This window comes from Crocodylus porosus, unplaced genomic scaffold, assembly GCF_001723895.1.
Source record: "Crocodylus porosus isolate Cpor-Errol unplaced genomic scaffold, CroPor_comp1, whole genome shotgun sequence".
Taxonomy (NCBI): Eukaryota; Metazoa; Chordata; order Crocodylia; family Crocodylidae; genus Crocodylus; species Crocodylus porosus.
Genome location: NW_017728951.1, coordinates 10,491,653 through 10,516,734, shown reverse-complemented (window position 1 = coordinate 10,516,734; position 25,082 = coordinate 10,491,653). Strand labels below are relative to the sequence as shown.

General features: G+C 41.7%; 1 protein-coding gene across 1 annotated transcript in view; it reads left to right on the top strand.

Moving 5' to 3' along the window:
- The window catches only part of LOC109323795 (deleted in malignant brain tumors 1 protein-like), a 189,414-nt gene that overhangs the window by 113,517 nt on the left and 50,815 nt on the right, over window positions 1–25,082 (top strand). Inside the window, 8 exon segments of the mRNA XM_019555460.1 lie at window positions 7,177–7,245; window positions 9,220–9,537; window positions 16,329–16,427; window positions 18,240–18,347; window positions 20,813–21,027; window positions 22,461–22,596; window positions 23,874–23,972; window positions 24,898–24,933. Of these exon segments, the coding sequence (XP_019411005.1) occupies window positions 7,177–7,245; window positions 9,220–9,537; window positions 16,329–16,427; window positions 18,240–18,347; window positions 20,813–21,027; window positions 22,461–22,596; window positions 23,874–23,972; window positions 24,898–24,933 (1,080 nt within the window).

Here is a 25,082-nt window from a genome sequence, read left to right as displayed (position 1 = left end):
AGAAATGCATCCACATGCCTGCAGTAGCCCAAGCCAGAAGTTTAATAAATCGATTTAACCTAAATCAGTTAAGTCTGATACTACATCCATCCAGTTTACCTTAAACCTGTTTTGGCCATTTTGAAAGTGGTTTATGAGCACTGAATTTCTGTTGTGTTACAGATTTGAACCAGTTTCCAATCACTTATACTGGTTTATGTGTAATTTCTGTCCCTAGACTAAGTGACAGATACAGGAGCACGCCTAGATAGTTTAAAGGTCTACCTTCCTCAGACATTGATATGCCAACTTATCCAAACCAAGACAGGGGGGAAAAAGGAAAAATAAGGTGAGGTACCAACATTCAAAAAGCCCAAGGCAGAATTGATCTAAGTTACACAGTTTTCTGTAAGCAGAATAGTTTAGGTCAATAGTGAAAAGAACACACATAAGGTGGCAAATCTTACACCAGGTTCTGCCATTTTTAAACCAATCCAAGTGTGCCAAACTTCTGTTCTGTTATGGATACAGGCCAGTTACTGATTATTTATATTGGCAAAAGTGTAATGTTTGTACCTGGCCTAAGAAAAGAAACAATGGAAGCAAAACCCAGTGTCAAGCAAAGCTATTCATTCAGCTCCTCCTATTCTCTACATCTGTGGTATTATTTATTTAACTCAAAGGATAGTAAATGTTTTCGCTCGATCTGAGCCTTCAAGAGGCCGCCAGGTCATCTTGTTCCCAAGTATATCCATCACTTACTCATAAAATAACGTCTCGGAGAAGGATATGATCCAACCCTTACCTCTAGGTGGTTATTTATGTTTCCAGGGTCATACAGCCACCTTTTTGACAAGGAACATATTCAATTTCCTTGTCATTCTCCAAATCTCCTTGTAAAGAGAATGCTTTTAACTTAAACATATCAATTAAGACAAACATCAGTGGGAAAGATGGAAGTCTTAGATAAAGAGCAATGGCTTTCTCTCGGTAGCTGGTAATTTACATGCAGTATTTCATTCCCAAAGGCATGGGGGAAACTCTGTCTGCATTCTCATCTTCACCCATTCCTAGCCTACATGTTTTAGGCTGCACAGTACCTTGTTGCTTTGTTTGAAATGTTGCCAATGAATACTTCTTGGTCTCATAACTCTAAATCCCAAACTCCAGATCTACTCCACTGTAATGTCTTGTATATTTCCCCCCATACCTATATCCTCTCCTGTTAAAGGCAGAGAAAAACCTGAGCCCTCGCTCATCTCATTTTACATTTCAAATCCCTCATGTAGGTTAAAGTTAATCCAACTGAAGGTAGCAGTCAGATTATAGTCCAAAACCAGAGCCTGGCCAGTCAGACCCATGCTCCAGATGCTGGCCAGGCTCCCTGCTGCTGGATCATTGCCACTGGAGCCCCAAGAGGCCCCCAGGACTCCAGCTAAGGCTGCTGGGGCCAGCCCAGGTGCTGGCCCTGGCCTCCCCCACCCCACCCAAGGCAATTTGCCATGCATCAGAGTGCACGTGCATTAGTGTTACCTGGGAACAAGTAGCGCGGCACATATTGTGCCTCTGCTGTTTATCCATGGGGAAAATGCATGTGCCTGAATGTCTGGATCCAGTTATAGTTGCTAAACTCCGAGTGACTTTAGTGGACATAGCATGAGTACAGAAATATTTGCTAACCTGTCAGAATGAATTATGTCAGGGCGTGGGGAAATGCCAGTCTTGATATGGATTCCTTCCTCTGTGTCTGTTTGCTGTGTTCTTAGCATACTTTATAAAACACTCCATCAAAGCTGAGGTATTATCAGTGATCCATGCAAAACTGTTTGCTTCCAGCTACTTTTATCCAGTGCCCCTTCATTCTTTGAGCATAGTACACAGCTGCCCTCTACTGGTAATTACTATAGCATCTCTTGGAGTTTTAATTAATCACTCTGTGAGTGATTTCTAAGCAGTGCCTTGGTCATGTCATTCTTCTTAAATACAGTGAATCAAAATGGCAATAAACACCTGCTATTTGATTGATTAATAGTTCCATGGCTCCAAGAAAGCTGCAAGCAGTTGGATCTCCCCTGCTGTGCTCCAGCAATACACAAATAACAAATAGACTCTTGCAGACAATAACAGGTCAATATAAATCAAACCAACCCAGATTGTTCTAATCTACAAGGAAGGCCCTGTAGAAACAGCCCATGGATCCATGCAATCAGGGTACAGGACCAAGCTTGCCATCAGCTTTTAGGACCACTGATTCATTCTATATCAGATCAAAAGATTAATTTAAAATGATTCCCTCCATCCAGGCTAAACTGGAATCAAGGAAGTTTGGAAAAATTTAAGAATTGCAGTGTTTTGAAGTTTTCTGTCACCACAGTAGGGTGGATCTCTGATTAACTGAGGCCTTTCCACGAACTTGATGTACTGCCATACTTATGATGCAATTCCCACAACAAAGGTGACATTTCCTTCAGTGTGGCACTATGGTGTTTGGAAAACTGATTAACTGGAATAATGTTGTTTTGAAGAAACATCATAACCTCTGCAAGCCACCACTTCCTGGAACAGTTACATCAGAGTATGACATTGCACATGGCCATAAAGGTGTTTGGTGGATATTTGGAATTAATTCTGTGGTATCTTTGGAACAAGGAAGATGAGTTGATATCCGGATTCATGGATAAATCACTTCCTTATCATTCACTTAGAAGTCGAAGAAGAAAAATCAAATTGCACAATATGCCCTCTTGCTGCAGACTGGCACTTATATAAATGCCGAAACAATGGTTTTTTACATCAGAAGAAGGACCAGTTGAAAATGGACTCTCAGAAGAAATTCACTTTGTTGCTGCTATTTGGTACCATTCTTCTACACAAGTCAGTTATTGTGTCCATATTTTCATGTTTCTTTCTTCTTGTATGAAATAATTACAGGCAGAGTATTTTTAATATAGATACAATTTATTCAGAGCTGATAGCAGCTAATAAAAGTAAAATATTATGGGAAATATCTAAACAGCTTACAACAATGAAATTTCCATTTTATTTCATCTCCATGTCATTTGTTTAAGGTTAAATCTATAGTTTATATTATAAATTGAAGCAGTGGAACTAGTGTTTGTGGAGGGGAACTGAGCCCGGGCTCAGTTCCCTTCCTCTGCGCTGTGATCAGCTTCCTACAACCTGGGCATGGGAGGCAGAGAGAGCCAGGGCTGTGCTCCCCACCTGGCTGAGCCACATGGGGCTGCGCAGCCCTCGTTCTCCCGTCTCCCACACCTGGCTGCTTCGAAACTCAAAATGCTTCCAAACTTTCAAAACATTTCAACTAGCCTCATTTGAAGTCCTTTGTTTCATTTCCATTTTGCTGTTTCAAGCTCAAAATGAGTTGAAACAATGTTGAAACAAAACAGCTGGTGCAATTTCTCACAGCCCTAATAGATATGCATGTGTGTGTGTGTACGTATGTATATGTATATATGTAGGTGCATATATACGTATGTATGTATGTGTATATACATATATACACACACATATGTATGTGTATGTATATGTGTGTGTATATATGTGTATATATATATATATGTATACACACATATATACACGCATATGTATGTATATACAGGCATACCTCATTTTATTGCGCTTCGCTTTATTGCGCTTTGCAGATATTGCACTTTTACAAACTGAAGGTTTGTGGCAACCCTGCGTCGAGCAAGTCTATCAGCACCATTTTTCTATCAGCACCATTTGGCTCAGATGATGGTTAGCATTTTTTAGCAATAAAGTATTTTTTAATTAAGGTACGTACATTGCTTTTTAGACATAATGCTATTGCACACTTAATAGACTACAGTATAGCGTAAGCATAACTTTTATATGCACTGGGAAACCAAAAAATTCGTGTGACTCGCTTTATTGCGATATTCGCTTTATTGCGGTGGTCTGGAACCGAACCCGCAATATCTCCAAGGTATGCCTGTATATGTGTGTGTATATGTGTATGTATATATATGTATAGATGTATATGTATGTATGTGTATATATGTATATATATATACACACACATATACACATGCATATGTATGTATATATGTGCGTATATATGTGTATGTATATGTGTGTACACATAGGTATATGTATGTGTGGGTACATATGTGTATGTGTGTGTACATATGTATATGTACACACATGTGTGTACATTATGTGTGTGTGCATCATATATGTACACAAATATATGTGGGTGTGTATATATGTGTGTATATGTGTATACGTGTGTGTATATATATGTAGGTGTGTGTGTGTGTGTGTGTATGTGTGTATATCTGTGTGTGTGTGTGTATGTACATACACACACACATATACATATGTGTTTGTGTGCTGGTGGGTCCAAATTCCTGAGAAGAATGATGGGTGCACCAATCTTAAACTCCAGATTGTGTGAAGGCACACCTGGTGGTTCGAGAGAGTTGAGAAATTCCAGGCCAGGCAGTTGAGAAAGAAGGTCTTTGTTTATGGTATTGACCGCATCATTTTTTGATACCAGGATGACTCTTTGGCATAGCTACTTGTGGTCATGAAAGTGATATGCAACATTTGGAAAAACTGCCTCTTTCAGTCTTGAAGTGCTGCAACTGTTTTCTCAATGTTGTTTATTGAGCTGGCTCCATCTTGATTCTCAGATACCATGCCCCCATTTCCCAGTTTGAGCAGGTTTGCAGCAAACTCTCTACCAGATACATCACCTGTTAGATGCACTCACATGTTAGTCTTGAGGCTGACTCACTGAATGTTTTTCCAAATGTATGAAGCTTTGAGGCAGGCCTCCAGTTCATCAGCTTTGGTTCCATGTGGAATGACTGGCAGTGTCTGTCGAAAATCCTCAGGCAACACCAGAGTCTCTGCTCCCATTGTTTTGTCATTATGTGGAAGATCTTGGACGGTGCAATCAAAAGCCTCTAAGGCAGCTTTGTGAGACGTTGTGCACTCACCCCAGACAATGAGCTGGCACTCCTGAAGATCTTTTGCTTTGCCAGTACCCCTGGCAAGGTTGCAGGTTGGTGCCTCTACACTTGCCAGATTTAAGGGCAACTTGAAGGCTGAGTGAGCTGTTCTTCCTCCTGTTAACAGTGTGGCAGCAATGCCTGATGATCCCACTGCAAGGGCAATCCTGTTTGTCTGATGGATTTTGGCCAAAAGAAGATTGAGGAGAAAAGTTTTCCCAGTTCCACCTAAAGCATCCAGAAAGAAGATGCCCAAGCTGGGTTGCAGGTAAAGGGAATGAAGAGATCAGGGCGGCCATAGTTTCTTACATATGTTATGGCATCCTGAGTGCGCTCGTGCATTTAGTGAGGCCCACCTGTGAAACTGGAAGATAAGATGACCAATTGGCCAACATTGACAGCATCTCCATCATTGTTCATGGCATCCCTGAGGAGAACATAGTTTTCAACTCTGAGTTTCTTTTGGTTCATTCAAATGAATCTCAACCTTTCTGCTACAATTTTGGCATACACATCCACAGCAAATTGGTGGTAGAGATCTTTGCATGTGATAGAAACTTCAAGCTTGCAGCAGCATCCTGTGGGCATAGAAGTCCATGGCAGAAATCTTCTTTTGAGTTGGCAGCCCCATTGCTGGGTTTGTTTGTCGCAGTTCAAAATGATAGCCATCATCACCCTGCCAGAAAATTAGTGGATACTGAAGTTCATCATATGATCAGCATCTCTCAGCAATTCTCCAGAGGGAGTTGTTCCTGAGTTGCAACACAATGTATTGATTGCCATGTTGTTCACCAGCCAGAGTGACAGCCACTTCTGATGTCGGTGCATTGAAGTGCCACTCATGCTCACCAGCTGGAGTTTTGTCTGCTTGAATGACAACATTATACTCTGGAGTCCTCTTCTCCATTGCACGCTTGAAACTGTGAACATAGTTGTTTTCCTTGTGCATTGTGTGGTTTCCCTGAGTCCCTCCAAGCTCTCAGCTACAGGCTCCTTTAAACCTGAAAGCTGCATTTTCCCATCCTCAGGCAGGTAGCAGAAGATGAAAGACAGAGGGGACCTGAAGACCCTCATGGCAGCAGCAGGAGAGCAATGGGGAAATCTACATTGCCCAGTAGGCCTGTGTAAAGCTTCAGTTGCTGGTTCAATTAGGTGGAGATTCAGCCCAATTCAGTGGCTGAATCTCCGAATCCAAACCAAACTGGAACCCTCTGAATCAATTCAGAGAGATTCGGAGCGATTCAATAATTCAGACATAGACACAGCTTTAAATGTTTTTTCTACATACCTCAAGGTACCAGGCAGCTCATGAAAGCTGAGATGCTGGGGTAGATGGAGTGTCCCACGGGAGCATGGGAGGGTCACAAGCATGCTCGGCAGTGGACGCGCAAATGGACCAAAAGCACTTTGGTCCACTTCTGGGTCTGCCATGGGGGCACGGGGGCGGAGGCCCACACACTCTGTGGCGGACCCAGAAGTAGACCGGAAGTACTTCCAGCCCGCTTCCAGGTCTTCCAATGAGCATGTGGGAGGCGCCCCCACACTCCTGTGGGATGCTCCATCCACTCTGCCATTGCAGCATTCATGAGTCACGCCTGCTACCTGAAGCTTTATCGAAAAAAGATTTAAAGCTGTGTCTATGGCCAAATCACTGATTCTACAAATCAGCATCCAATCTTCAGATTTGACTGAATCAAATTGGGACAGTGATCTGAATGAACGAATTGAATCACTGTCCCCCAATTCGGGCCAAATCTGAATCGAATACAACCCATTTTGTACACCCCTAGTGCCCAGCCTAGGAGCTTGTGGGGTTGCAGCTTAATTACTCTGGGGCTGTACTATTGGGCTGAAAGGTGAGAGCATCCTCCTCTTCTTTCACCACATTGTTCAACACATTTTTCTGGGCATTTTTTTGGATTTATATCCATTGGTGTGTTGGGATCACCAATGGGATTTTTCCCTTTAGTCTCCTAATGTATACCAGACTAAGAGCCGGATCCTGAATCACTGAAGTCCTGACCCACGTGCCTTGAATTTAGTAATGTGGCTTGGTCTCTAAGATGGGATTTTGAACAAGTGAATGACAGAATTAACTTTTTCCTGCAGTGTCTTCAGTCTTTTAACCATAGAACAGACTTCTATGAATGACTAAGATCTGTTCAGTTCTAAGTACCTTTTCCTTCATATTTTCTGACAGACTCATGCATCTCCAAAAAGACAAAAAGGAAACCATCTACCCCAGCACAAACACCTAGAGCTACTGAAGGTAAAGAACCTATAAGAAACAGCAGGGTAATGTAAACTACTAAACAGATGAAGTACCTATAGCAACTGAGTTGCAATAAATAGTTGTGGCTATTTAAAGTATTATAAGTTGTTTCTCCCTCCCTACCAAAAAGTTATCATTCAAACAGCCCTAGTTAAGAATTCTAATGAGTTGTAATGGGTAGATGGGTATACAGCTGATCCAAATCACTACAGGACTCCGGAGAGTCCTCAAGAGAGGGATATAGGTGCATTACTTTTAGAATTAAGAAAATCAAATTGTTTGTGCATGAAAATGCTTCAGTTGACTCACCCTCCTTTTCCTGCTTAGCCTGTGAAATAGGGGGAGAGACACCAGGAGCAGCTAGCAGACAGCAAAATTGCCCTAAGAGAGGTTAGCTTAATTAGTCACTAACACCTATGGAGTGGAGAAAAATGGACCATTAAGTCAATTGACTTCGTCAGCTGCCAGAACAGTAATACCACAGTTGTTACACTGTGTAGCAAGAATCAAAACAGGGTATTTCTATCCCAGGCTGAAAATTGGCTCTCCTGCTTAATATGTACACCTCAGTTTGGGAGGAGAGGGGGATTGATTTGTTGGGGGAGGAGCAGGAAGTATATTGTATACGAGAAACTATGGTATGTAAACATTCAATATACAGGCATGTTGTAGTACAACAGTTTTATCCAATCTGCTTTCTTGAATTCTCTTAATGAAAAAGTACCCACCCTACCCCAGATGATGGCTGTGTCCCAGGTAGTAAGAGCACAGTCTGACGTATATTTCCTATCATGTATATAAATTTACTTCTCTGTGGAGCTACTACATTCTCTGGTATTTCAGTTACATACCCCTTCATAGAAAAAAAAAGTATAAACTATTCCAATTTGGGATGTTTATTATCTCAAGAGAAGATTGGTCTAAGATCACTTCCACTTCTATTTGTTAAGCACCTATTTCTTTCACCAGTGTCAAAAAACCCCACGAAACTCCAGTTATAATTAGTTACTAACTTGAGGATACAGTTCCTCCAGGCCTGAACTCTAGACCAACACCCCAATTATAGTTTGTTCCCAGTTGCTAGTTAACTCTACTAATGTATTTCCCTCAACCTGTTGACAGTTTCCATAGATGACACAACACTAAAACCTAATCACTTCTTTTCACTGACCAGTCTCTCAAAAACAAATGGAGCAATCTTTACCCCAGAATCATTGAGTATAGATGGTGAGGGCCAATCAGAGTATAAACATGCTGGAATGATATATGAAATTAAATACTTAGAAATAGGGCCAGCTGGCATTCAGTCAAACATACTAAAGTAACCAAATCACTCATTTTAACTGTCTGAATAGGAGGAGCCACAGGCCTAAGTTATCTTCAAATATGAAGTATCAGTTTGTCAGGGCTATTCATATAAAAATGCATTCAGTAACCATAATTAAATGTGCGTAAGGTGATTTTTGTTCATTCTGTTGGCCTGGAGGTCTTCAAAATCTTAGACTTTAATGTTCTTCTATAACTGACATTGAAATGAGTCTGCAAATTAGACAACACAGAAAACTACAAGCATGTTTATTTGTGCTTATGGTCTCAGTTTTCAGATGGTATTTCAATTAGTCTTCCTTGAGTGAAAATAAAAGAACCTTAAAAAAATCTTTAAAATCACGTGTCCTACAAAACTACAATTAGAAGAGCTTGAAAAGTAAAGATAAGTACAGTCAACTACCAACCAAGGAAGATTCACTGAAAATATTCATAGGAGACATTCAATTAAAAAATAAATTAAAGAATAAATCTGAGAAATGAAGTGACAAATTTGCAGAATGGGAGATAGTATTCAGCCCACTAAATTATCAAGCTTTACCTAGCGAATACAATCTTTGAACCCTAAGATTATATACCAAAGATGGAAAACAGATACACTAAATTTCAGTTTCTGGCATTTTGCTTTCTTTTTGCCTTTAAAAGCTGTATTCCCCATACGACTGGTGAATGGAAGGAGAAGCTGTGAGGGCCGGGTGGAAGTTTACTTCAATGGAACATGGGGAACTGTTTGTGATGATCTCTGGGGCAGAAAAGACGCACAAGTCATATCAGGCAGGCAGGTTGGATGTGGCAACGTCATGTCAGCACCTGGGAAACCCTATTTTGGTCCAGGCTCTGGAGAAATTATGTTGGATAATGTGCGTTGCACTGGAAGTGAAAAACACCTTGATCAATGTAAACATGCAGGGTGGTTGTCTCACAACTGTGACCATAATGAAGATGCCAGTGCCATTTGTTCAGGTAAATTCTCTTTTCTCTCTCAAGAATATACAGCCCGTACTCCCAGGAAGCGACATACTTCACCACCCCGTATATAGGGAGCAGGTGCAGAGAAGGTTTTGTCCATTTCCCTTCCCCCTGCATTCAGCTCATTCCTTCTTTTCTCTGAATACTCCCAGCTAACATTCAAAACTACTGTTTGACCTCAGTAAACCTAGTGAAGACACCAAAGGTATGAAACCAGAATTAACTTTAAAAGGCTTATGGAAATGACAGATGTAAACCATAGTGTTCATCACATAATAGGGTTTGGGGATGTTGTGCGGGGAGGGGCGGGGGGGTTATGTGCTAGTCAGTCATTCCAGGGAAGGTGCATTAGTCAGGAGAGCTACACTAGACAGACACAGATGGTAGAATTTGGGCTAACTGAACTTAAGGTTTTGCCCATGATTGCAATAGGTTCAGGATTTCCCTTGGAGCATTAAGAAAACCTGTGTGATTTTTATAAGGTGGGAAACAATGTGAGGACAAATAATAGGTCTAACTTACCTTTCTATATTTTTGCTGCCCAAGATTCAAAGAGCTAGTTTTGATCTATAGAGCCCAAAACTTCCTGGGACCTACATACCTAAGGGACCACATTCTCCTTCATGCCTCAGTGCAATCCCTGAAGTCAGCTGAGCACAATCTCCTGTAAGTGCTGCCATTACACCAATTCCACTTGGCAAAAATGTATGGGAAATTGTTCTTAGCCATTGATCCTCAGCTCTAGGATTCCCTCCCTCTTCAGGCCCACCAATCCTGAGGCTGGCCATCTATTGGAAGTTCTGCAGGACCTTTCTGTTTGGGTGGTCATTTAGGACCCAAAACTAGGCTGAGATATTGTTGACTAGGTCTCTGCTATATTTTGTTTTATTTTATTTATTCGAGTTGCCCTTTTAAATTGTTCTGTTCCACTTGCTCTAAGCAGACCTGAACCTTTACTGGGAAGGCCAACATAAATCCCATTAGGGCTGTGCGAAATGGCACCTTTCCGTTTTGCCTTGAGTGTCGATATTTCGACGGAACAGCATTCCATTTCAAATTGAAACAGCTGTTATATTCCACCGAAACAGAAAGGCTGTTTCAATGCTGTTTCAACATTTTGCTGGGGATGGGAAGTCAGCCCAGCTCCCTAGATAGCACCAGGGGCGGGAGGCAGCCAAGCTGGCCTGCTTCCCCATTCCCTAGTGCAATCTAGCGCTGGGGATGGGAAAGCGGCCCAACTGGGCTGCCTCCCAATCCTAGCACAATCTAGCTAGATCCCAGGGATAGGGATCTAGTGCCAGGGATGGAGAGTCAACCCAGCTGGACTCACTTCCCATCCGCTGCCGGATCTTGTGCTGGGGATGCAAAGTCATCCCAGCTGGATTGACTTCCCATCCCCAGCCTGTGGTTGAAACATTTCAACTTTCAAAACATTTCAACTAGCCTCATTTTGATTCGAGGCTATTTTGACGGCCTTTGTTTCATTCCAAATTTTGCTGTTTCAACCTCGAAATTGGTTGAAACCATGTCGAAACGAAATGGCCAGCAAAATTTCACACAGCCCTAAATCCCATAAATAAATAATAATAATAAAATAAAACCACCTTAATATTAAAACAACCCCAAATACAATGTAAACATTTTCTGTGTTCCCCCTGGAGTACCTTTCATTTTGGAAAAGAAGACCCCACCCCCAGTTGCTTGACTCTCCTGGCATTATTTTCATTTTAATAAAGTACATACAACTGGAATAACTGGATAACTGGATAACTGGAATTAGCATCTATTATTGCATATGGCCATTTTCTTTCAACTGTGCTGGTGACCAGGACAATATTGCCATCCTGTTAAAAGGAAATACTAGAGAGAGATATACAGTGCTATTCTGAGGAATATGTGTGTTTTTCCATACTTCTCCTGTGTAGACTTATCATTTTCCTTTAAATCATATAGCTTTTTTCTTCTTCAAAATTAGAAACCATGTAAATTGATGAGCAATTATGTCTTTTTTCTACAATAACCTTTTCTACAGATGCCAGACGCACAACTCCAGTACCACCTAGTAAGTCATGAATTTTCAATTATTTTAACTATTTTCTTGCATTCCCTATAATTTTATAGTTGAATAGTCAGACTTGTCATAGTGTTAGTGTTTTTGTCCAGTCCAGATTTTAAATTTCTCTAGCCATGCACTCTCCCAAATGACTGCTGTGTATATATTATGTATGTTTTGGAGTTATATTTTTACCAGCCCACTTCTTTACAAAGCCACAGGACTCTGATTTTTGAGTTACAGGACTGTTTAGACCTGCAAGTATAACAATGATGAGCTGGGGTTCTTACATTAGGTTTTCAGAAAGATTGACTTAAATTCATTTCTACTTTTGTTCCTTAAGCATTTAGTTCTGCACTCATGATGTTAATAACAAAAACCATCCACATTCACTTAATAATAGTAATTAGCTAGTGCCTTGGGAATATACTTGTGTCTCACTAGAATTTAAGAACTAGTGCATTCATTCATTTTTCCACAAAGCCTAAAACCCAATTTTTTTCACCAGCCCTTTAGTTCTAGCTTTTAAAACTCAATGTTAGTCCCCTCTAATTAATTTATTTCTTTAACCACCTGACAGCCTCCATGCATAGCACAACACCAGAACCACAAACCTCCTTTACATCCACTTCAGCTCCACAGATGAGTGTAGCAATCTCAACTCTAGAGTTACTGACTACAACTTACAAAGGTAACAAAATATAATGTAAACATAACCTAAAAGGCACGTTGGAATATTATATGCAGTTAAATTACAGGAAACATGGGTAACTAAATTCATTCTGCTAAGTGTTCTAAAATACTGAAGCTGCTATCCAAAAAGTACATTAACCATTCTGATACTTTTTGTGCTACAAATTGAAGACGTTTTTATTGCTCAGAAAAAAAATAAATACAATGGCTATATTTTTATGGAGATTAATCCTTTTCTGAAAACCTGTTATAAAATTTATTCTGCCATAAATTATCAAGGCAGAAATTGTCACTGGCCTAATTATCTTGATCTTTGAAATCTCAGGGCTGCCAGGCATTATGGAATAACACGCACAAAATCATGCACCTACATGGGAATCCAGTCAGAACTGCATGTTCTTATTATACATAATTCATCAGAGCCTGCTTGTTAAATGATCGTTTAGTGTCCCATAGGATACAACCTGCTTAAAATGTAGAAAAATGAATTAAAAAAGGAATAGTGACAATCTATTGTGGAAGCATTTAATAAGAGAAGTTTAGGGCTGGATTTAGTCAGGTTAGCCAAATAAATGAGTCAAATGGCTATCACTACTGAAACTGCATACATACATGCTGCTGTCTTTAGGTGTATTAATCTCCATGGTAATAGATTCTTTTGCTTTAAATGACTACGTTTGTTGTTATAAACTGAGTCATTAAGAACCATTCTCATCAATAAATTAAGCGACTGTGGCATTGATGCCTACACAGTTGGACGGGTAAAAAACTGACTGAGGGGCGTATGGCGGGGCACTGTGTGTGCCTGCCACTTTAAGGCCCTGGAGCTGGCCTAATGAAGGCAGCCATTTTAGGTTCAGGGCTGCCCATATAAACAAGGCAGTTTGGCTGCTGGAGGTCAGGCAACAACATTGCCTGGCCAGAGGGCTGCAGAGTTTGATGTGGAGGTAAGGGAAGAGCTGTAGGGGATGGATTGGAGGCTCCTGGTCCTGGGCATGACCTAAAACTGCACCCTGCCAGGAGTGGGTGGCCTGGTGGGGCTCCCAGTGGCACGGGAGCCTCCCAGGAAATGCCAGGCCAGTGATCACCCTGGTGAAAGGCAAGTCAGGGCACCTTAACCCCTAGATCCTCAGCTTCGGGTGGGTTGCATTCCATCGGGGGTAGTTGTGGGGGTGCAAACCCCAAGGAGGAGAGTGGAGAGTTGGAGGCCAGGTGTGGCCGATGCCACCTGAGCCCTGCGGGGGTTCGAGACCCCAAGAAGGAGAGTTGGGAGCCAGGTATGGCTGAGGCTGCCTGAGCCCTGTGGGAGTTTGAGACCCTGCGGTGGGGAGTTGGGGCCAGGCACAGCTATGGCTACTTGAGCCCGCAGAGGAGGGAACCCCCGAGACCCTGAGTAAAGGGGGTGTGATGAACAGTGAGAAGCCCCCAGTGGTGAGGGGGGCAGTGTGAGAAGCCCCCAGTGTGAGGGAAGAACGGGGGCTCAGCCAGAGAGTGAGAGAGCTGAGTCCTGACCCCAGTAAGTCCTCCAATGCGGGGAGGCAGAGTTTGGGTCAAATATAACATCCATAAGAGCACCACAACCTGCTGCCCAGGGGGGTAGTGAAAGTCCCCTGTGAGACCGGAAGGCACCAGTCATGGTGTGAGGTACCCCAGCTCCCCATGTCTGTGAAGGAGGACCCAGAGAGGGGGACCCCGGGAAGAAAGTATGGGTCATACAGTGAGGCCTGCCAGAGCTTCCCCTGACTGGCCCAGGTGGGGGGCCAGGACCAGGAGGGTCAGAAGGGCAAGGAGGCCCACTGAGAGGGACGCCCAAGAGCCAGGGCCCTGGCTCCTGGTTGGCCTGGGGATGGGCCGGGGCTAGAGGAGCCGAAGGTCCCAGTGAGGGGACCGCACCAGAAGGGGAACCAGTGGCCGGGAGATATATGGCCCGGTATGACGGTGGCAGAGTCCACCTGATACTCCCCCCTCTGTGCGACTTTGGTCAGGCTGCAATTGGAGTACTGTGTCCAGTACTGGGCGCCGCACTTTAAAAAGGAGGTGGTCAGCCTGGAGAGAGTTCAGAGGAGGGCCACCCGCTTGGTGAGAGGGCAGCAGGACAGGCCCTATGAGGAGAGACTGAGGGACCTGAACCTGTTCAGCCTCAGCAAGAGGAGGCTGAGGGGGGACCTGGTGGCTCATCAGGGGAGATCATCAGCAAATAAGAAGAGCCCTGTTCTCCCCAGCACCACCTGGGGTCATGAGGATCAATGGTAATAAGCTGATGGACCATAGGTTCAGGTTAGAGATCAGAAGGCAATATTTTACAGTTAGGGTGGCCAGAATCTGGAACCAAGTTCCCAGGGAAGTGGTCCTCACCTCTACCTTGGGCAAATTCAAAAAGAGGTTAGATGATCACCTGTCTGGGGTCTTGTGAACCCAGCATTCATTCCTGCCTGTGGCAGGGGGTCAGGTTAGATGATCTGTTCAGGTCCCTAGCTAGTATGAAGTGATTAAACTATGAAACCTCGAGGGGAGAATATGTGTGTTGATTTTTTTTTTTTTTTTTACATTAGCAGATATAACCCAGATGTCCTCTGAGTGGAGATTTCTAAATAATTTGAGACAATTAGGGTGTCTTTACATGTGCTCCGGGAGGCCAGGGGATGACGCTTTAATTAAAGCAGCTCTGAGAACTGCTTTAATTAAAGAGCCTGCAGCTTTTTGTGTATTCAGTGTCCTAAGCCTAGAAATGGTGGCGGGGGTACTTTAACTGAAGTTCGTTCACTTTAGTTAAAGTGCCATTTTGAAGCATGGGGATGCCGAATACTTGAGACACAGAGGCTGCTGGAGCACGCTGATTAGCACACTCCAGAAGACTGGATTAATTACAGACTCATAATTACAGCACGTCAGAGCAGCGTCACCACACATCTGTAGGCAACCCTTACTTTACAATAGTCATGATGTTTCAGACATCACAAGTGTCATGATGTTTTTGACCAACTTAGTTTCTTTACTTCTCCCATTAATGGATCCTCCGAAACTTCCCATATGGACACTGTGTCAACTAGTAAGGCTACAGACAGATGCAAACCCAGAAATAACTGTAAGACTCACAGCCCGCTTCCTTATGGAACCATGCCAGTCCATGGTATTTCAGGCACATGCCTCTCTTGAGCAGGAGAGAGGCAGGCCAATTTGTTGTGTTTATGATGTTTGGTGTTGGGAAAGGTAACACTAGGAAATTTGCTTCTGCTCTCACCCCTGGAACACTCACTCCTATGCTCATTGTGCCATTTTTTAAAAAATCCTCACTTTTTATAATTATAAAAGTAGTTTGTATTTACCTTGAAAATGCAATTTAGAGCTACTACACCAGAAATTAAGGTCCAGCACTTTAAACCATATTTCCACAAACTATAAATTAAGAAAAACCATTGGGTAAATGAATGAAACCGAACTAATTCTAATAAGTGCCCTAAAGAAGCAAAATGACTATACAAAAATGTATTCTTAAAACCTGTATATAGGTTTTGCATCATAGATAAAACATGGTAGAAAAAAATGTTAGCTCATTGCTCAGGAAAAAGGATCTGCATAACATATTTTAATAGCGTATTAATATTTTTGCCCACTAATTTATAGGATGGGTTCAGGCATAAATTGTACAGCAGAAAGAGCTACTATCCTATGTTTTCTTGATCTTTTAAAATATCAGGCCAGCTGGAGATTATGGAATAATTTACATTTAACTATATACCTCAACCACTTATCATGCCCATAAAGTAATAGCAGTCAACTTTAGATAGTTAAATACCTGGTGCTTCAGAAAAGAAATTAATCAATGACAAAAGCAAGGCACCTGCCTGCACTTACAGTACTATTTAGCTCTGAGTAACAGCAGGCAAGTCTAACCCAACACATGAGATGTTAAGAGCTAATGCACTTAAATAACTTTTCCTCAAAACCTGATTTCAAACCATTTCAAAGTACCCAAACTCTAGTTACTATTCCTAATTTCTAGTTTTCCCTAATAATGTATTTTTCCAATCCCCTAAAGGCACAGCAGACAACACAGATACCTTCTCTGCTTCCGTCTCCATCACGGAGGAAAGTAGAACAACCTCTACTCCAGGATTACTAACTTCTGCTTGTAGAAGTAAGAAACCATAAGATTGTAAATGTAATTTAGCAAACATGCTGGAATAATCTATGCAAATAAATTACGGGAGAAAGGAAAGATCAGCAATCACCCTGTTAATCCTTCTAAAGTGGCAACTTTCTGACATAAATGTGAAGAAGGAGTCAGCTTTATGTTCAAAGTGGCATCCTGTCATTCTTATGTTTTTACAGAACATTTGTATAATCACAAATATAAGTAAATTATGGTGAAATATTTTCAGATGCTGCTTCAGTTTGCTTCCTGAATGACAAAAAACAGAACTCAGCAAGTCTAGTGATGCTTCCAGAGTACTATACATTAGCGCTATACGACTCAGAGGACGCATCTACATGAGACGCTTACTGTGCATTAGCCTAATAACACTGCACAATAGCGTGGCATGGCAAAAACCATGTTACTAGCCTACTGTACAGTGTTATTAGGCTAATGCACAGTAAGCATCACTAAATAACCATTCACCAGCGCTACTGTGCAGTAACTCTGGGCACTGTGCATTTAATTAGTACTTTATTAACTCCTAACTAAACTAAATGCACAGTATCTTAAGATGCATTAATGAACATGTAGTGAGTGGGGGATATGTTCATACTAAGGGTAAAGATCTTGAACTGCTTTAAGACTAAACTGTGCAAGTTTATGGAAGGGAAAGCACGATAGAATAGGACAGGGGTTTTCAACCTTTTTTTGGCCGGTGTACTCCCGGCGGCCGGCTGAGAAGCAGGGAGTCCCCTGGCTGGTTGATGAGCATTGTGGGGGGAGGAGGGGGAGTCCCCAGGCGGCTGATCAACAAGCTGGGGAGGGTCCCCTGCACACGGCAGCGAAACCAGTAGCACCAGCCACAAAATACGGAAGTGCCCCTGTGTAGTTTCTCCACACTGCTGCCACGTACTCTCTGGGGGCTTTCCAAGTACCTCCAAGGGTACGAATACCCCTGGTTGACAACCCCTGAAATAGGGAATTGTGTCTCAATAGTCAGACTTTGATATGTGGAGTGACATATTTGTAGTCCCCAGGTTGAGGTTTAAAAGTACTGCCTGCTATGCAGAAGATATCTGGTAATCCCCTGCCTCAGGGCTTTTGTTGGTGGCCAGCTGGGGTCAGGCAGGAATTTCTTTTCCCCTCAGTGAATGCACTGGAAAGTTTTTCAGTTTCTTCAGACACAATGGGACTTTGACCACAGCTAAGGTTGGGGATTTGACTAATGTGTGCTGATGATTCTTCCTGTTTCTAGCAAACCTAACGGTTATTATTTTAGAAAGCCTGAATCTTGGAGCCATACCAACCACCGAACTTGGGGTCAGGAAGGAATTCATCCTATAGGTTAGACTGACACAGGTTGCAGGGGCTTTTTTATTCCATAGAGCCTTTCTATAGGCTCTTCTAAGCATATATTAATGAATCACTTCCCTGGCATTGCAGTGGCAGTCCCCCTGTCTCCCCTGCTTTTGTCTGTGACGTGTTATAGGTGTTCTTGGGTGTTGTGTCCTGTATTTTTGTATGAGAATTTTAAGCAGTAATTTTTCATTTTCTTTTGATTAGTAACTGCCTAAGGACACAGGGGACTGGACCCAAAAGCCCAGTGAGCCCCTTCCAGTTCTGTGTTCTCTCCTTCTGCGCCACTTTTCCATCATGGGAGGTGTCGTGAGCAACACGGGGACAACATTCTTCGTACAGACTCACTTCTGCACAGAGCCTAAAAGCTCAGTCTTTACACCAATGCTCTAATTTTAATTTTTCAAACTGATTGCTCATTCTCTCTAATAATTTCTTTCTTCAAACTTCTGACAGCCTCAGTGAATGATGCAAGACAACCAGATCATTTCATGTCCTTCACCTCCCTGCAACAGGACAGTCAAACAACCTCTACTTCAGAATCACAAACCATAGCTCATGAAGGTAATTGAGAACTCAGTGCAAATATGTAAAAAACAAAAGACTCCTGGGATAATTTAGGCAATTTTATTTCAGGAAATATACAGGACAGGACCAAATTCATTCTTTTAAGTATTCAAAAAGGTATCCATAGGTAGCGAAACTATTATCAAGAATGCACATTTTTCAATATTTATTTTTAAATTTTGCACAACATAGAAAAATCATTATCTAGAAAAACCAATGCAAAAGACTTTCTTTTGTACTTCTTGTACTTTTCTACAAGCCAGTTTATGGACTAGGCTGAGGCATAAAGTATGGAGAAAGAGCTACTGTCCTGAATTATCTTGATCTCCAAAACATCAGGGTGCTGCGGCATTGCTAAACAATTTCCACATAATTGTGCAACTAACGGGTATCTAGTTACCAAAACTATGCTCGAAAATATTTATAAATGCCGATGGCCTGATGAACTTAAACTTGGAGGATAAGTGCAAGTTTGCTAAATTGTCACGGTGCTGAAGTCATTATATAAATAAGATGACATAAGTGACATGTAGCTATCATCTCTGTATGTTGTCACATGCCCTCAAATTTTTGTCATTAAATATATAGAACATCCAACCAAAAATCATTATTTGAATAGCCTTCATTAGGAGTGCTAGTATATAGTCTACACATGCACTTTAATGCACAGTATCCTATTTTATGGCACATTCAAGCATCACGTAAAAAAAAATTCAATTACGCAAATATACAGTAAAATAGGCTACTGAGCATAAAGCATCACTTTAAAAATGTGCTTTTTCACTACTGCACATTAGGGCAGCTTAATGCACATTTATTTAGTACCTCACATTGGAAGTACTAAATTTAATGTACATTAATGAACTTTTCTTAATGCACATGTAGACATGCCCCATCCCATGTACATTGTTGTACAGTACAGCTAGATTCTTCAAGACTCATGAGAGTGTTATTTCATGAAGTATTAAATATTGACCTTTAAGAAAAGCACCCAGCATTTTGTGAAAGTATTACAAAAATTGACAAGAGTATCTAGGAAGAAGCAAAAAAAATGAGGATGAAAAGTTAAAATATGGCTTCTGAATAAAGGCAACCAAAAGGATATTTTATTTCTGCATGTTTGGTAAGAATAATAATGCCACATAAAGATCTCAGGAGCTTTTTAATATCCAAAAAAATAAGAAAAAAGTGATGGATTATGTTTTCAGAACTTATAACAAGAAGGTTTAGGCTGGATAAGAAAATTGGCCTCTTCTCTGAGGTTACAGGAACGTAAACTAAGATTCAGATTAATACTGTAGACAAATGAAAGGCTAGATAGTCATATACTAAATATTAAATATGTGGCTGGACTGACTAGTAACTTAATTTCCATGTCAAATTTTATTTTTCTTTAAGTAAGTTTACTTTTCCTATTCTAAAATTAGTATCAGTGTGCGATGGCATGAATTGTTTGGGTTTGTAAATATATTCTTATATTAACACATGCTGAATACACAATTCCTGTAGTATGGGATAAGTCAAGGCTCATGAATTGTATCAGACATTTACCTTCCTATATCCATGAATGCCCTAATGTATTTGTCATGGTCAACTTTCTTGCATTACTCTTGCATTTCAGGACCCCCTATTTTCCAGATGGCTACAACATCTGAAATCATTAGGGCATATTCAAATCAAAGACAGGTGGTGATTGTGTATGGTTATCTACCAGTCTACCACTTCCTAGGGCTAGAACCCGCTTGGTGTTTTACTTACAGTCCTTTCTGTAAGGAGCTAAGAATATAAACCACATCAACATGTTGTGTTTTGTGATGGTTTGGGAAGTGCTGAAGAAGAATAAACAAAAATTATTAAACCCACTTAACTCTTGTTCCAGTTCTACGTTGATAGTATGAACAACCTCTGAACTTGCCTATAAATATAAGAGGAATACTAAATGCTTATTAACCTGAAGATACAATTCTGACCTATCTTACCATTAATTAGGGGCTAGCACATTGCCACACATCTCTACAAAGTCTGGAATCTAAAAACTTTTTCAACCACCCAATTCTAGTTTTCAGTACTAGATACCAGTGATGTCTAACAATGATATTCCTCAAGCTTCTAACAGGCACTGGAAGGGGCCACAGATTCTGCCTCTGCTTCCACTTCCCACCACAGAGGAGAGTAAAGCAACTTCCACCCCAGAGCCCTCGACTACAGTACTGAATGGTAAGAAACGGCGCGTTATTGGCATCCAAGAAAAATGCCAGAATGATGTATGCAATTAACTTGCTGGAAGCAGGCTTTCTGTCAAGCACTCTAGTAACTTAGCTTCCATTGTAGATTGCCTAGGAAAAAGAGGGCTTGCTTCCCACTTAGTAAAATTCTTCAACCTTCTAACTGTCTTGTACTCCTCCTGATTGTAGTGCCGTAAGCACAAAGTCTCTTACCCAGTCACCCCCCTTACTAAAAAGGGGCGCGAAAAAACAACATACCATCTGACATCAAAAATGACGAGGGGGAAAGAAAGAGTGAAACCTTTAAAAACCGCGCCCAGTCCGAACCCAGCAGAAGCCATTTTAGGACTCAATCAATCAGTCTGCCATCAAAAACTCCCAGCGTAACCCCTCCCCCTGCGTATCGACCCGATTTACGATCCGTCAACGAAGAGCGAATTACCAGTCTGCTTGTAACTTAGCTAAAACAGAAAGTATTTAATCAAGCTGCTGTGCCTACGCGTCTCCATCATCGGCGTGTAAGTAAACAAAAATAAAAGCTTCTTTTCTACAACTCGTAAATTTTGTACCCTAGCCTGCGATCAACAGACTCCGTGACCCATAGCTAGAGAAAATCTTACTCCCTCCCTTAAAGGCAAAACGAACCTCTGCACAGTGCCTCAGGTTTTAACCCTGCAGCGTGTGACACTAACAGGTGCTACAGAGTCCACAAAGTCTTTCTCTGCTCCTACCGCCACCACAGAGGACAGTGAAACAAGCAATACCCCAGAAATCTTGACCACAGGTTTGGCTGGTAAGGAACAATCAGAATATGAATGCAATCTTAGGACATTGCCAGAATGACGCATGTAATTAACTGCAAGATTCAGGAAGGAATCTAGCTAGCTAACTAGCCAGGCTTCCATCATATATTATCTAGGAATAAAGAAACACAAAGCTCATTCATCTTAAATTTTTTAAATAGAAGGCAAGAGCCCCCCCGACCTCCCACTGGCTGGTCAGCACCCCTTCCCCCCTCCCCCCACAACAGCCCAGAGCTCATGCAGTCCCCAGCCCTCCCTGTGCCTTTCTAAGCAGTCCAAGCTGTGGCGGCAGCAGCTCCTTCTGGCTGCCACCACTGTCGGCCTCAACCCCATGGTACTGGCAGGGACCTGGATGTGCAGCCCTGCCCCGGACAACTTTTTTTGCAGAACCCCCACAAAAGTCAAAGTGCAAGTCAGACCCTGGCTGGAAGGGTTTACAAATGTGACCGTGTCATTCCCAATGTAACTGGGAATTCAGTCACTAAATTTGCATTTGCCACGTAGTGATATTTACATATGCAAGCTGCTTGGATAGACATTTAACCGAACAATCCAACTTGTGCTCCCAAGCTACAACTTTAACATTCCTGTTTTATTTTTTCCCAGAACAGAAATGACCATGCATAAAGGGCAGGATGGTAGGGGTGGGTGTATTTTAGGTAGATACATCCCTCATACAATCTACTAGACACAGGGATTAGCAACCTACAGATCTAGGCTATGAAGACGGTGGATACAGCCTACAGCAGCTTGTGCAATTTGGTGCATGTTCCTGCTGATGCAGCAGAGGAGGTGTCCACAGGGTCTTACCACCTGTCTTGTTCCATATTCTCTCTGCCACATCTGTTTATCACAAGGGGTTGCTGGGATTTGTTGCCCTTGGCAGGGACAGCATTGCAAGTAGCAACCCATGATACACTTCTGATGTACAGCACAAGATATTAAAGGCATTTGCAGCATGCCAGTTTCCCAGAAAATATGAGATCCAAGCTTTTCCCCCAGAACATAGGTTTAGTTTCTATTATTAGAATAGAATAATAGTTCTATTATTCTCTATAACTAGTAAATTGATTAACCTTCAGATAGGCACTACTGAGTCCCCAGATGCCACAGAGGAAAGTGAAGCAACTCCTATTGAAGAACCCTTGTCTACAGCTTTTGGTGGTAAGGAGCAATCAAAGTGTAAATCAAATCTGAAGAAAATTCAGAATGATGGATGTACTTTAATTGCAGGGCGGAGGCAGGATCAGCTGCCAGTCTCTTGAACATAAAGTAGCCAAGCTTTCATCACTAACTGAATTGCTCCACATATTCTTCTGAAGTACACATTTAACTTTAATGAGTCTCCAGAAGAGGTAGTCTATGGGTTAGGTGTACTTTAGGGAAGTATATACTCACATGGTCCCCTATGTTCATTAGGGGATTAATAGGAATTTGGCATGCTATATTAATTGCAGAGTGTAAAAATGGCAGCCGAATATGGAGTAAAATGCTAAGATAGGATGTGACATATTTGAGTGAAGTGACACAACATATTAAAGGTAAAGATGTCTAAAGTTCAATGTGCAGCACTTTAATAAAAAAGAAATAGGTTATTCCGTCATAGTTTGGATTTTCCAAATAAACTGTGCAAACACTAGATCAAGACCCTTGTCTGTTTAATATGCCAAGCAAAGAAATAATGCCAAACAATGCCTTACTAGGAAATACATAGCAGTATGAACGGCTAAACTAGGACATCCTTTTGAAATTCCCAAAGCTCAGTAATACTATGAGTGGATGTGATCAGCATTTATAAGGGAACTTTGTGCTGCATATGAAACAGGCCTCTTCTCTCTAGTGTGTACGGAACATAAAGTATGACTGGGCTTTGTATTGTATTGTTGTCAGAGCAAAGTTAACATGGTTGTGCATAGAGCTGGCCTTAGGGAAAAGTGACACCCTAGGCAAACTTGTATTTGATACCCTTTCTTTGAGTCTAAGTTTGTAGTAGTATTAGTGAAAGTTTAAGAAATAAAACCCCAGGGGGAGGTGCTGGTCTGGATCAAAAGACTTCTTTCCCCCATGGGTAAGCACTGCTGCTGCTGTGCAGGGGCAAGTTGGGCAGACTGGAGCATGCACCACCCCACCTTCTTGTGCCTGGCCTGACTCCTCCTAGCAGTGGCTGGAGAAGTGGGGTGGACTTGGCTGAGCACTGCTCCTCCTGCCTGGGGCAGGGATCAGCCATGTGGGGCAGGGGGAGAGTACTGCTGTATGTGTAGGCTGCTCACACACATGTGCTTATGTGTGTATGCATGTCCCAGCTTACTAGAACTTATAGTCATAATTTAAAACTGAAAGATACTATTCCCAGGCAGAGCACAAGAAATATAAATGTTGCATTATTTCAGTTTCCCACAAAGCTTGAAACCCCAGTTTTTACCTGAGTTACCCAGTTCTAGTTTCCATGACTAACAGACCACTTTTGAGTAACAAGTTTAACAGTCTTCTACCAGGCACTGAAGAACCCACAGATTCATTTTCTACTCCTGTCTCCACAACAGAGGAGACTAAAGAAACCCCTGCTCCAGAACCCTCGCCTACAACTTTAGATGGTAAGGAGGAATTGGCGTGTAAACAGACTAAGGAAAATGCCAGAAGGATGCATGGAGCTCGCTCACAGGAAGTAGGCAGAATCAGCTGCCATTACTTCAAATGTAAAGTAGCCAGACTTCCATCATAGATTATTTAGGAAAAAAGAAACATGAAATTTAACACTTTTGAAATGTTCAGGTTCATACAAACACAGCCACTTCATCTCAATATACCTGAGAATCCAGTTACTAAAACTGCATTTACACGTAGTGATCTTTCCACGTGGAGATGGTTGGACAGAATTTTAATGGGGTGGTTCCAGATGTCCTTCCAGATTGCAAGTTGAACACCCCTAATTCTTCTTCCCAGGAATAGAAATGAGCATGAAGAAAAGGGCAAGATATTGATGTGGGTATATTTTAGGGAGACTTATTCTTCTCCCAAGAGTGGAAGAGCATGTCAGGATATGGTCATATTCTTCAGGTCATATTGCAAAGTGTAATATTGGCACCTAAATGATGAGTTAAAATGCCACAAGTCCTTTGGAGAAAATGAGGCAAGATGTATCTAAAGTTAAATGTGCATCACCTGAAAAAAGCTATCAGGAGGTTGTATACCCAGGGTTTAAGAGGAAAATAGCAACCGGTCTGTTGAATAGGCTAGATCAAAAAATACTGCGAATGTTCATGATTTGCACTTCTTAAAAGGAGCTTGGGGCTGGGTAAAAGATTGCTCTTTCTCTCAGTGGTTAATTGCAACATAAACCATACCTGGATTTTGTATAGCCATGTAGCAAATCAAAGTATTGCATATGGTATGCATTCAAGTAGGCCAGGAGGTCTCCAAGTTAAATCACTTGCACTTCTTTTTGATAGCATTACTTTTGTTCTGCAAATAAAATGACCATATACAAGAATTAGAATTAATGTTATTCTTTTTCCACAGTAACAGAAATTGAATACACAACTTCTGCACCATTTGGTGAGTCAGGATTATAAAGGGTGCTGCTGTAGACTGAGAATTGTCATAGTGTTAGGGCATGTGTAGATGAAACAGGGGCCCCAAATTGAAGTGGTGGGTTTTTTCATAGTTTCTAGGGTTGGAAGGGACCTGAGTAGATCATCTAGTCC